General features: G+C 46.6%; 1 protein-coding gene across 4 annotated transcripts in view; it reads right to left on the bottom strand.

The window, feature by feature from the left end:
- adcy5 (adenylate cyclase 5) overlaps window positions 1-14341 on the bottom strand; it is a 481143-nt gene that overhangs the window by 222049 nt on the left and 244753 nt on the right. Inside the window, exon 1 of one of the 4 annotated variants that reach the window (XM_068034840.1) lies at window positions 13273-13335. The exons of the other annotated variants lie outside the window; for them this stretch is intronic. Coding sequence (XP_067890941.1) covers window positions 13273-13275 — 3 coding nt within the window. The 5' untranslated portion in view covers window positions 13276-13335. Of the gene's footprint in view, window positions 1-13272; window positions 13336-14341 lie in introns of those variants that run through there. 4 annotated transcript variants of the gene reach the window in all.

Below are 14341 nucleotides of genomic sequence, written 5' to 3'. Positions count from 1 at the left end.
CGCAGATTTACGAAAATTGGCAAAAGAACCAGAGGGGAGATGGTGAAATTTTTTTTACTCAGTTAGTTGTGATCTGGAATGCACTGACTGAAAGGGTGACGGAAGCCGATTCAACAATGACTTTCAAAAGTAAATGGGATAAATACTGAGAAAGACAATATTTGCAGGGTTACGGGGAAAGAGTGGCGTAGTGGGACGGGACTAATTGAATGGCTGTTTCAAAGAGCTGGCACAGGAGCAAAGGGCCAAATGGCCTCCTTCTGTGCTGTATGATTCTATGAGGCATGGCATGGGAGAACTGGAAAATAAAAACAGACACTCTCACACTCAGAGCCAAAAGAAACAGAGCCAAGTATTTTTAATTTCACACAAGTGAGTACATCGTACCAACAAAGGAACTCCAGTCCCTTTTCTTTATTGATGCTGCAACAATCAAACTATGTCACTTGAAATAAATGTTAATTCGTGCTGATCTCCCATGCCATTCATTTTTCTCCCTTAGTTAGATCGCATTGTGCTGAGGTTGTGAATTCTGCCCAGACTCCAGGAAGGTGACCTTCTGTGATTTTGAGCAGTAGAGGGTATGGCCAAAACTAAATGACCTTCCTTGGGATCTCAAATACATGAGGATCAGCAAGGGGATATCTTATTTAGGGACTGCCTCGTTTAATGATCACTAGTCGATCTCAACATTACTAAACAAAAAAAAACCGATCTGGTCATTTATCTAGTTGTTTGTGGGATCGTGCAGTGCGTGCATTGGCCACTGTGTTTCCATGCTTTCGAACAGAAACTGTGCTTGAGAAAAACCTTCATTGGCTTTAAAGCGCTTTGAGACGTCCTGAGTTCGGGAAAGGCGCTATATCAATAGAAATTCTTTTTATAACAACGTAAGAACATTAAAAAATATGGGCAGTAGTCGGCCATTTGTCCCTTTGAGCCTGCTCCGCCATTCAATAAGATCATGGCTGATCTTCTATCTCAACCTCACCTTCCTGCACTATCCCCATATCCCCTAATACCCAAAAATCTATCGACCTCTGTCTTGAATATACTCAAAGCTCTCTGGGATAGAGAATTCCAAAGATTCACAACCCTTTGAGTGGAGACATTTCTCCCTCATCTCAGTCCGAAATGACTGACCCCATAGCTTCTGTGTGAAGCTCCTCCTCACTCTTTCAGGGGATCAAACTTTATATAAACACAACAAACCCCAAATTACTGCCGGGGGATGCTTCAGTGCAAATACCTCATCTTGGATTTCTCTCTTTGTTATTTTATTGGAAGAATTAACTTATTTTTGGAGCAGGGGAACCGTGGGAAGAGGGATTCGATGTGAGTATGCTCAGCACGAATATAACATTCCCAGGAAATATGTCTAGCTAGTGGAATGTGAAACAATGGATACAGTAACATTGTGGTTATGTTATTGGACTAGTAATCAGAGGCCTAGATTAATGATCCAGAGATGTGGGCCAGGATTTTACCAGCCCCCAGGAGGTGGGGAGGGGAGTCGCATCTTATCGGATCCCCGTCACAGTCTGGCAGTGAAGGCATTTTACCAATGATGGTAATTAAATGCCTAATTGGGGACCATTTTATGGTGTCGTTGGCATTTTGCTGATAATTGGGGAGACCCCCCCCCGCCCCACCACCAACCCAGCTGCATGGGGAGGCCGCCAGCTAAATGGGGGCGGCCTCTCAGGAGCAGCCCGGGGTGGGGGGTCAAGGCCCAAAAAGGGGGCTGCGGGCAAGGAAGGAAGGCAGCACTTGCAGCCCCAACGATCTCCCCAGAGAGGGTTTCCCCTCTGACCCTCGGTCCTGTGAATTTATTTATTCTTTTTTCAACATACTGCGAGGAGGCTTCATGTCTCCTGCATACCACAGCGGCGGCCATTCCTCCCAGTGGCATTGCTAAGGCTTCAGAGCTGCCGTCCCTCTGATTGGTCTGGGAGCATCAGTAGTCCGCCCGCCATCCTTAATTGGACGGCGGGCCCACAGGTAGCCAATTAGAAGGCCTGTGGCAAGTGTGGGCTTGGGACCCGCTTTTTAACTCGATGCCAGGGTCCCTATGTCCCTCATAAAATTCAGCCCATGAGTTTAAATCCTAGCGCAGTAGATAGGAAATTTAAATTCAGTTAATTAAATATGTCTGAATTAAACAGCTTGGCATTTGTAATGGTGACCATGAAACTACTGCCTTGTAAAAAATCCATATGGTTCACTAATGCCCTTTAGGGCAGGAAATCTGCCGTCCTTACCTGGTCTGTGACCATATGACCATACCTATAAGTGACTCCAGGACACACACAAATGTGGTTGACTCTTAACTACCCTCTGAGATGGCCTAGCAAACCTCCCAGTTGTACCAATCGCTAATCAGCGCTTCAAGGAGGCGGCTCGCCACCTTCTCACTTACGAGGATGTTGCCTGGACTGGAAAATTTTAGTAAATGAGGAAAGATAGGATAGGTTAGCATTGTTTTCTTTGGAACAGAGGAGGCTGAGGGCAGACCTAAATGAAGTGTGTAAAATTATGCGGGGCGAGGGGGGGGATCTAGATAGAGTAGATTCGCCATGGTTGAGGGATCCGTAACAAGGGGGCATAGATTTATGTTAAGAGGCAGGAGGCTTAGAAGGGATTCGAGGGGAAATTCTTTCATCTGGAGGGTGGTGGGGATGTGGACCTCACTGCCTGAAAGGGTGGTAGAGGCAGGAACCCTCATAACATTTAAAAAGTACTCCGATATGTACTTGAAGTGCCGTAACCTACAAGATTACGGACCAAGTGTTGGAAAGTGGGATTAGGCTGGATGGCTAATTGTCAGCTGGCATGGACATGATGGGCCGAATGTCCTCCTTCTGTATGTAAACTGCCATGATGGGAAATAGATGCTGGCCTTGCCAGCACTACTCACATCCTGTGAATGAATTTTTTAAAAAACTACCACATGGAGTGATCGAGAAGAATAGAAGTTAAGAGGAAGCTAAGTAAATATATGAGGGAGAAAGGAATAGAAGGATATGCTGATAGAGTGAGATGAGGAAGGGCAAGAGGAGGCTTGTGTGGAGCGTAAATACTGCCATGAACCTGATGGGCCGAATGGCCTGTTTCTGTGCTGCACCTTCGATACATCGCTGCACGTGCATTAACTTGGAAGTGAGCACAGTCCGAATGATTAAGTGAGGTACCAAAATAGCAGATTGGCCATTTTTCAAAAACAATATGTACGCAATAATAAGCAAGCCACCCATGACAATCTCATTTGAAGCACGCAGCTGTATAATTATTACAATTCAGTGTGTATTTCTGTTGCCCTAATCGTTTAACCACTGTGTGTCATTGTGTACTTTGTTCAGTTTAAGCTGACAGATGGCTTTCCCACCCCTAAAAACCGCTGCTGGATTTCCCCATTCATTAATGATTGCCGTCCGCTTGTTTCCTTGCAGGCCCTCGTAGTGTTGACATTTGCACTGCCCAGTTTTAAGAGTGTAGTTGTTTTGTTTGAACATCTCTTCGATGCACCTTGTCTATTTTTAGTCCCATTAATACATGGGAAAAGCTGTGTTGTGAGGCTTGGACATGCATTGAGATTGTCAACGTGATTATAACGTGCAATTCCTCTATCACTACCATGACCCGTGAGACACTAAACAGCCTCCATATTCAATACAGGCAAGATCCAATCTTCTGTTTATTCTTTCTTCCCCACTCATTTTCTCCTCTCCTTTAGGTGCCTGACCCCTGCTTCTCACCATCCCTCCAATCCCACTGGGGTAAACCCCTCCCCCCGACTGACCAATGCTCAGATGCTGAGTCTGGACGATAGGTGCTTGAGAATTGCTTGACCCCGGTAGGCTGTCCCAAGTGGAGCCCATTCCCACCTAGAGTTGCCAACTCTAGTTAGACATATTCCTGGAGGTGTCATCACCTGGCTCCAACTGCCCCGCCCCCACACTCCTGCCATTGGTCACCTCACACATCTGTCTTAATAACGCGTCACCTTCCTCCAACAATCCGAAAGCCAACAAGCTTCAGGAATACAAACATACGAGCATACGAATTAGGAGCAGAAGTAGGCCACTCAGCCCCTCTAGCCTGCTCTGCCATTCAATAAGATCATGGCTGATCTGTTTGCGTCTCAAATTCCACACTCCCATCTACCTTTGATTCCCTTGCCTAACAAGAATCTATCTACCTCCGCCTTAAAATTATTCAATGACCCCGCCTCCACCACCTTCTGAGGCAGAGAGTTCCAAAGTTGCACAACCCTCAGAGAGAAAAAATTTCTCCTCATCTCTGTCCTAAAAGGGCGATCCCTAATTTTAAAACAGTGCCCCCTAGTTCTGGACTCCCCCACAAGAGGAAACATCCTTTCCACATTCACCTTGTCAAGACTGTCCAGGATCTTATATACTTCAATCAAGTCTCCCCTCACTCTTCTAAACTCCAGTGAAAACAAGCCCAGTTTGTCCAACCTTTCCTCATAAAATAACCTGCTCATTCCCCGGGTATCAATCTAGTAAACCTCCTCTGAATCACCTCCAACGCATTTACATCCTTCCTTAAATAAGGAGACCAAAACTGCACACAGTATTCGAGATGTGGTCTCACCAATGCCCTGTATAACTGAAGCATAACATCCTTACTTTTATTTTCAAATCCTCTCGTAATAAAGGATAGCATTCTATTAGCCTTCTTTATTAATTGCTGTACCTGTACACTAACTTTTTGTGACTCATGCACTAGAATACCTAGATCCCTCTGTACCTCGGAATTCTGCTGTCGTTTGCCGTTTAAGTAATACTCAGCTTTTTTATTCTTCCTGCCAAAGTGAACAACTTCACATTTTCCACATTATACTCCATCTGTCAGATTTTTGCCCACTCACTCAACCTATCGATATCAATCTGCACCTCTTGTTTTGATTAGTCACTTTACAGCTTTCTGAATGTAACACTGAGCTTCTGCAATATTTTGCTTTTGGAAAGCCATCAGATGCTTCAATATCCAATTGGCTGATCCTTGACTGTCAGTCAAATAGCCTTTACCCACTATGTTTTATCACTAATAAACGCTCCAGAAGCGCTGCACAAAGAACAGCCAGGCGCTGCGCAAATGGCTACTGGCAACACCTATGCAGTCGTATTCAGCTGGCCTCCGACACCGGAAACATCAGAGGAATGTATGATGGCATTGAGAGAGCTTTTGGGCCAACCATCAAGAAGATCGCCCCCCTCAAGCCTAAATCAGGGGACACAATCACTGACCGACGCAAGGTGGAGCACTACCTAGAACTGTACTCCACGGAAAATGTTGTCACTGAGACCGCCCTCAATGCAGCCCAGTCTCTGCCAGTCATGGATGAGCTGGACGTACAGCAACAAAATCAGAACTCAGTGATGCCATTGATTCTCTAGCCAGTGGAAAAGTCCCTGGAAAGGATGGCATTACCCCTGAAATAATCAAGAGTGCCAAGCCTGCTATACTCTCAGCACTACATGAACTGCTTTGCCTGTGCTGGGAGAGGGAGCAGTACCTCAGGACATGCGCGATGCCAATATCATCACCCTCTATAAGAACAAGGGTGACCGCGGCGACTGCAACAACTACCATGGAATCTCCCTGCTCAGCTTAGTGGGGAAAGTCTTCGCTCGAGTCATTTTAAACAGACTCCAGAAGCTGGCTGAACATGTTTACCCTGAGGCACAGTGCGGCTTTCGAGCAGAGAGATCCACTGTTGACATAAAAACAAGAAATGCTGGAACCACTCAGCAGGTCTGGCAGCATCTGTGGGAAGAGAAGCAGAGTTAACGTCTCGGGTCAGTTCCGAAGAAGGGTCACTGACCCAAAACGTTAACTCTGCTTCTCTTTCCACAGATGCTGCCAGACCTGCGGAGTGGTTCCAGCATTTCTTGTTTTTATTTCAGATTTCCAGCATCCGCAGTGTTTTTCTTTTATTCCACTATTGACATGCTGTTCTCCCTTCATCAGCTACAGGAGAAATGCCACAAACAACAGATGCCCCTCTACGATGCTTTCATTGATCTCACCAAAGCTTTTGACCTCGTCAGCAGACATGGTCTCTTCAGACTACTAGCAAAGATCGGATGTCCACCAAATCTACAAAGTATCATCACCTCATTCCATGACAATATGAAAGGCACAATTCAGCATAGCGGCACCTCATCAGACCCCTTTCCCATCCTGAATGGCGTGAAAGGGCGGCACAGTGGCGCAGTGGTTAGCACTGCAGCCTCACAGCTCCAGCGACCCGGGTTCAATTCTGGGTACTGCCTGTGTGGAGTTTGCAAGTTCTCCCTGTGTCTGCGTGGGTTTCCTCCGGGTGCTCCGGTTTCCTCCCACATGCCAAAGACTTGCTGGTTGATAGGTTAATTGGCCATTATAAAATTGCCCCTAGTATAGGTAGGTGGTAGGGAAATATAGGGACAGGTGGGGATGTGGTAGGAATATGGAATTAGTGTAGGATTAGTATAAATGGGTGGTTGATGGTTGGCACAGACTCGGTGGGCCGAAGGGCCTGTTTCAGTGCTGTATCACTAAACTAAACTAAACAGGGCTGTGTTCTCGCACCTACACTGTTTGGGATCTTCTTCTCACTGCTGCTCTCACATGCATTCAAGTGTTCAGAAGAAGGAATTTTCCTCCACACAAGATCAGATGGCAGGTTGTTCAACCTTGCCCGTCTTAGAGCGAAGACCAAAGTATGGAAGGTCCTCATCGGGGAACTCCTCTTTGCTGACGATGCTGCATTAACATCCCACACAGAAGAGTGTCTGCAGAGACTCATCGACTGGATTGCGGCTGCCTGCAACGAATTTGACCTAACCATCAACCTCAAGAAAACGAACAACGTGGGAAAGGACGTCAAAATGCTCCATCCATCAATATCGGCGACCATGCTCTGGAAGTGGTTCAAGTGTTCACCTACCTAGGCTCAACTATCACCAGTAACCTGTCTCTTGATGCAGAAATCAACAAGTGCATGGGAAAGGCGTCCGCTGCTATGTCCAGACTGGCCAAGAGAGTGTGGGAAAATGGTGCACTGACACGGAACACAAAAGTCCGAGTGTATCAAGCCTGTGTCCTCAGTACTTTGCTCTACGGCAGTGAGGCCTGGACAACGTATGTCAGCTAAGAGCGACGTCTCAACTCATTCCATCTTCACTGCCTCCAGAGAATCCTTGGCATCAGATGGCAGGACCATATCTCCAACACAGAAGTCCTCGAGGCGGCCAACATCCCCAGCATATACACCCTACTGAGTCAGCGGTGCTTTAGATGGCTTGGCCATGTGAGCCACATGGAAGATGGCAGGATCCCCAAGGACATATTGCACAGCGGGCTCGTCACTGGTATCAGACCCACCGGCCGTCCATGTCTCCGCTTTAAATACGTCTGCAAATGCGACATGAAGTCCTGTGACATTGATCACAAGTCGTGGGCGTCTGTTGCCAGTGATCGCCAGAGCTGGCGGGCAGCCATAAAGGCGGGGCTAAAGAGTGGCGAGTCGAAGAGACTTAGCAGTTGGCAGGAAAAAAGACAGAAGCACAAGGAGAGAGCCAACTGTGTAACAGCCCCGACAACCAATTTTATCTGCTGCACTTGTGGAAGAGTCTGTCACTCTAGAATTGGCCTTCATAGCCACTCCAGGCGCTGCTTCACAAATCACTGACCACCTCTAGGCGCTTACCCATTGTCTCTCGGCCAAAGAAGAAGAAGAAGAAGAAACAAGAGTGTTCCAAGAATATATTTTTTAAAAAGGACAATTTTTTTTCAAACGTACTTATGATTTTTCTCCTGAGTTTTGCTCGCAGCTATGTCTTGGGAGATTACTTGTTAATTCCTGGAGACTCCAGGGTATTTCCGGAGGGTTGGCAACTGTACCTGACAGTGCAAACCTTTGCACTATCCAACAGGGGTCACTGGAGAGCAATCTGCAGTGACAAACCTGAGCTGCTGACTGTCTGCTTTCTTAGGCCAAGATGTGGCCACACTCAACACTGATCAGGGCCTGAACCTGGGGGCATTGTAAGAAATGGGACTTTTAATAAATAAATATACTTCTCAGTGTAGCATAAAATTCTAATGGAAATAGTAGGCACAGTATGAGACCACCTGCAGAAAAGCTGTTTTCTCTCTCCCTCTCTCCCCAAGGGACAGAGAAGCAGATTTTAGCAGCCAGGGATACCACTGGTATAAACAAAGATAGGGGCCAAGGACGTTCCTGAGGGGGCCATATAAAAGGCTTTAGACACTATAGTCATTCCTAAGCTGGTAAGAGGGTGCACAAGGCATCAGAAGACTCCCTCCTATCTATACAAATGCTAGTAAAGGCTAACAAATAGCCCCCAACAAACTGTAAGATGACCTCAAGCTAAAGTGATGGGCAAGGGGGAGGTGACCACCTCGGACACCTCAGGTGCCTGTCCTGTAGCCATTGGTTAGAAGGGCTCGAACAAGTGATTGACATAGGGTGAGCTACCAGCCCCCAGAAATAAGGTATATCAATGGATGCTCAGAGAATCAGAGGGCAGTCCTCATCAGGCAGAAGAAGACCTGGAACAAACCTCCTGACATCTCAGTGAGCTCGGGAAGACAGTGAACAAAGAGAAGGCAGCGGCGAACAGAACAGACAAGAGACTGCCACCTCCAGCTGCAGAAATCGGCTTCATTGTCCGTTTGCTTTCTGGGATCGGGAAACCATTCTCACCTGTCACGGTCATATGTTTTTCTGTCTATTAAACCTATACATTATACTTAAGCTGTTGCTTCTTAATAAACTACTTTAAAAATCACATTATGAGCTCGACTTCCTTCTTGGGCATCTGCGACTCCTGAATCTAAATCTTACAACATTACAAGTCTGCATGATTTAGTTCCATACTGGGTAGTGCATGAGCGAGCAGAGCTATCAACAGGAGCTAACGCAGTTCAGACACAAAGCAGGACTTAACCTTCATAATTATAGGAAACTGATAGAACGCTTTGAAGAGGTGACTAAAGTAGTGGACAGGGGAATTTCTATGGATGCTATTTGTATGGACTTCCAGAAAGCATTTGCTAATGTCCCTCATAAGAGACTGTTAGCGAAATTTGAAGCCATAGGATTGAAGGCAAATTATTGTCCTGGTTAGGAAATTGGCTGAGCAGCAGGAGACAGAAAGTAGGGATAATGGGCAGGTATTCTAACAGGCAGCCAACACGACTGAGCTCAATCTCTACCACCCCATGCCACACTGCATCCATACAAATGAAGCTGCACCAATCCAAGCTACAACAGATTGGAACAAAAGAAACTGTGTCAATCCAGCACAAGGAGTAGTTGAGGCAATTAGCATAGATGCATTTAAGGGGAAGCCAGATATGCACATGAGGGAGAAAGAAATAGAAGGATATGTTGATGGGGTGAGATGAAGAGGGGTGGGAGGAGGCTTGCGTGGAGCATAAATACCGATAAGGACGAGTTGGGCTGAATAGGTGTGCTGTGGCTACAACAGCAGGTCAGAGGTTGGGAATTATGTGGTGAGTAACTCACCCTCTGATTCCCCAAAGCCTGTCCATCATCTACAAGGCACAAGTCAGGAGTGTGATGGAATACTCTCCACTTGCCTGGATGGGTGCAGCTCCAGCAACACGGACTATCAATTCGGTGAAAGACGCCCTTTGGTCTGCCCAAAACTTGCTGGTCTTCCAGCGTAAAGAGTTGTCCACGACCGAATGTTGCAGACTGGCACATTCCAAGGTCCAGGACTACATGCTGAGGGACGCACTAAAGCTTGGGGCAGCCGCAGCAAAGGCTCAATGGGGAAAGACCACAGTGTAAGGTCCTCCCCACCAAGCCGAACGGAGGGGCTGGATCCATGGGAAACCCCTCGAACTGTATAGGGAAAATTTTCATTTGCTGTAAAATGTAAAAATGTAATTGGCATGACAAATGTGAAATGGAAGGGTTGTGAGGCAACTCATGATTGTAATGAAGCAAACAGACCTCCCTTGCACTGTTTGTATTTTTTGACTTGGTGCTGTTTGAAACTGGTAATGTAATTTTTACAGATTTTTATGAATAAAGTATATTTTGGAAATAAAAAAAAAGCAACACTCAAGAAGCTCGACACCATCCAGGACAAAGCAGCCCGCTTGAGTAGCACCCCATCCACGACCTTCAACATTCACTCCCTCCACCACCGACGCACAGTGGCAGCAGTGTGTACCATCTACAAGATGCACTGCAGCAATGCACCAAGGCTCCTTCGACAGCATCTTCCAAACCCGTGACCTCTACCACCGAGAAGGACAAGGGCAGCAGATGCATGGGAACACCACCACCTGCAAGTTCCCCTCCAAGCCACACACCATCCTGACTTGGAACTAAATCGCCATTCCTTCACTGTCACTGGGTCAAAATCCTGGAACTCCCTTCCTAACAGCACTGTGGGTGTTCCTACCCCACATGGACTGCAGCGGTTCAAGAAGGCAGCTCAACACCACCTTCTCAAGGGCAATTAGAGATGAGCAATAAATGCTGGCCCAGCATGAATGAATAAAAAAAAAATGGCCTGTTTCTGTGCTGCAAATTCTACATCCTGTAATTCAGCAATGCCTTAATGAGGTGCTACATCCAGCTTAGCAAATTCCCAGGAAAGTTGTTCCTAGTATTAACTGTATTGTAAAATGCTCTAATTGGCGATTACTCTCTTGATGACTTGGCATGTAGATCCAGTGGGTCGCTGAGCCATGATACACTGGAACAATCTCAGAATTGATCCCTGGGAGCCAGTTTCACCCATTAAGAGCACTAAAATGTTAGCCTTGGTCTCAGAATCACAGAATAATACAGTGCAGAAGAGGCCCTTCGGCCCATTGAGTCTGCACCGATGTATTAAAGACTCCTGACCTTTTTTTATTTATTAAGAGATACAGCACTGAAACAGGCCCTTCGGCCCACCGAGTCTGTGCCGACCATCAACCACCCATTTATACTAATCCTACACTAATCCCATATTCCTACCACATCCCCACCTGTCCCTATATTCCCCTACCTATACTAGGGGCAATTTATATTGGCCAATTTACCTATCAACCTGCAAGTCTTTTGGTGGTGGGAAGAAACCGGAGTGCCCGGCGAAAACCCACGCAGACACAGGGAGAACTTGCAAACTCCACACAGGCAGTACCCAGAATTGAACCCGGGTCGCTGGAGCTGTGAGGCTGCGGTGCCAACCACTGCGCCACTGTGCCGCCCACCTGTCTACCTAATCCCATTTGCCAGCACTTGGCCCATAGCCTTGAATGTTATGACGTGCCAAGTGCTCATCCAGGTAGTTTTTAAAGGATGTGAGGCAACCTGCCTCTACCACCCTCCCTGGCAGGGCATTCCAGACCGTCACCACCCTCTGGGTAAAAAATCTCTTCCTCAAATCCCCCTTAAACCTCCTGCCCCTCACCTTAAACTTGTGTCCCCTCGTAACTGACCCTTCAACTAAGGGGAACAACTACTCCCTATCCACACTGTCCTTCTTCTTCTTTGGCCTCCTTATCTCGAGAGACAATGGGTAAGCGCCTGGAGGTGGTCAGTGGTTTGTGGAGCAGCGCCTGGAGTGGCTATAAAGGTCAATTCTAGAGTGACAGACTCTTCCACAGGTGCTGCAGATAAAATTGGTTGTCGGGGCTGTTACACAGTTGGCTCTCCCCTTGCGCCTCTGTCTTTTTTCCTGCCAACTGCTAAGTCTCTTCAACTCGCCACACTTTAGCCCCGCCTTTACGGCTGCCCGCCAGCTCTGGCGATCGCTGGCAACTGACTCCCACGACTTGTGATCAATGTCACAGGACTTCATGTCGCGCTTGCAGACGTGTTTAAAGCGGAGACATGGACGGCCCGTGGGTCTGATACCAGTGGCGAGCTCGCTGTACAATGTGTCCTCTGGGATCCTGCCATTTTCCATGCAGCTCAAGCCATCTCAAGCGCCGCTGGCTCAGTAGGGTGTATCTGCTGGGGATGTTGGCCGCCTCGAGGACTTCTGTGTTGGAGATACAGTCCTGCCACCTGATGCCAAGGATTCTTCGGAGGCAGCGAAGGTGGAATGAATTGAGACGTTGCTGTTGGCTGACATACGTTGTCCAGGCCTCGCTGCTGTAGAGCAAGGTACTGAGGACACAGGCTTGATACACTTGGACTTTTGTGTTCCGTGTCAGTGCGCCATTTTCCCACACTCTCTTGGCCACCCTGTCCATGCCCCTCATAATCTTGTACACCTCAATCAGGTCACCCCTCAGTCTTCTCAGTATGACAGGCTTTCGGGAGTGGTCTAAGGACATAAATCTGCCAGAGTTTCAGTTACTGACCTCTGCTCTAAGTATAAACTCAGCTACAACATCAATCAGATTCAAGACAGCAAAGTCACAGGGATCTACAGACAGCAGAGCGAATTGAACGATCTGTAGAAAACAGAGACAGTCAGAGAATCTTTGCAGATCCTGATGATTAAATGGGCAGTCTTGTTCCCATTTGTTCCTGGAACATGGGTGAAGCTTTATCACTCATCCTTAGATGCTTGAGAAGGTTATGGCACTTGAGTCGCAAGAGGCAAGATGATGAGTCGGCAAAATCCCTTCCTTGAAGAGAAAGCAAAATGCTGCGGATGCTGGAAATCTGAAATAAAAGCAGAAAATGCTGGAAATACTCAACAGGTCAGGCAGCGTCTGTGGAGAAACAGAGTTAATGTTTCAGGCTGATGACCTTTTGTCAGAACTGATTCTGAATGGGTTCTCAGGAATGGCTACCAACCTGAAATGTTAACTCTGTTTCTCTCTCTACAGATGCTGCCTAACCTGCTGAGTATTTCCAGCATTTTCTGTTTTAATCCCTTCCTTGAAGGCCATTAATGAATCAATTGAGTTTTTGCAACAAAACAGCGCTAGATCACAAGCAACCACATTCATTCAATGCAATGCTAAAATTATGCTGGGATTTAAACACACAGCTTCTAGGTTACTAGGCCAACTGCATAACGATTAGACTACCGTACAGGCGGTCCAGCCAAGTTAATGTTGTTTTCTAGTTTAGGGTATTAAATAACATTTGAGCAATATGTACATGGAGAGCGACAGTATGCAGCTTTGGTCAAACACAGCTGGAAAATATCAGTTCAAACACATCCACAGCACCACTGCTCACCGATCAAACACCCGCCACGTAAAATGATTGTCCCGCGGCAGTGGGAGCTATTACCCAAACAACCAGCTGCCTACCATTCCGACAGCTCTCCTTGCCAACGCTGCCTCCCCTTCTCACCTCCCCGACACACACCGTCTGTCTAAAGTACACAAACGCAGCACATGTGCGTTGAGCCAAGTCATCGCCCTGGAGTGTCGTCCCAATCATAATACTTTATTTCTCCCGATCCAATACTGACAAAGCACTTCAAAAGAAAGGACCTGCGTTACAGAGTGTCTTCCATGACCTCCATGACTTCACAGCCAATGAAATGCTTTTTAAAGCTTAGTCGTTGAAATTATACAGAAGAATTGCAGGAGGTGATAGCACTGATTTAAAATTTAACTCCTGGGCACACTGGCAAAATAAACCTTGTAGTTCTGTAATTGTTCCATGTATTTTGGATACTATTTATTTTCAATCAACGCCACTAAAAACAAGTTATCTGGGTCATTCCCACATGGTTATTTGTGTGATCTAGTTGTACACGTATTGGCTGCTGTGTTTTCTACATTGCAACAGTGACCACAAATCAGAAAGTACTTCATTGGTTGTAAAAGCAGTTTGGGACATCCTGAAAAGCATTATATAAATACAAGTTTCTTGCAATGTGATAATGACCAGATAATCTGTTTTTCAATGATGTTGATTGAGGGATTAGTATTATTCAGGACTCTGTGGAGAATTCCCTTGCTCTTCTTCAAATTGTGTGCCATGGGATCTTTTCCGTTCACCTGAGAGAGAAGACAGGGCCTCAGTTTTAATGCCCCATCCAAAAGATGGCACCTGCCGCATTGCAGTACTCCCTCAGTCTAATCTGTTGTGGGACTTGAATCTACAACTGACTGACTCAGAGGAAAGAGTGCCACTCACTGAGTCACAACTGGCACTTAAAGGCTATTCAGGAGATCAAACCATCTGAAAAGGTGCACACTCTTCACACGAAAACAGCCTTTGTCAAATCTTTCCTCCTTTGAAGATGAGCAACAGCCAGGAGAGACATGTGACATTCCTGTCACGTGGACAGCATGTCCTTTACTATCCTTTAGGGAAGGCAATCTGCCAACCTTGCCTGATCTGGCCTATATGTGACTCCAGACCCAC

Source organism: Heterodontus francisci, chromosome 7 (genome assembly GCF_036365525.1).
Source record: "Heterodontus francisci isolate sHetFra1 chromosome 7, sHetFra1.hap1, whole genome shotgun sequence".
Classification (NCBI taxonomy): domain Eukaryota; kingdom Metazoa; phylum Chordata; class Chondrichthyes; order Heterodontiformes; family Heterodontidae; genus Heterodontus; species Heterodontus francisci.
The sequence above is the reverse complement of the archived record's forward strand: the minus strand, read 5'-3'. Positions and strand labels throughout refer to the sequence as shown.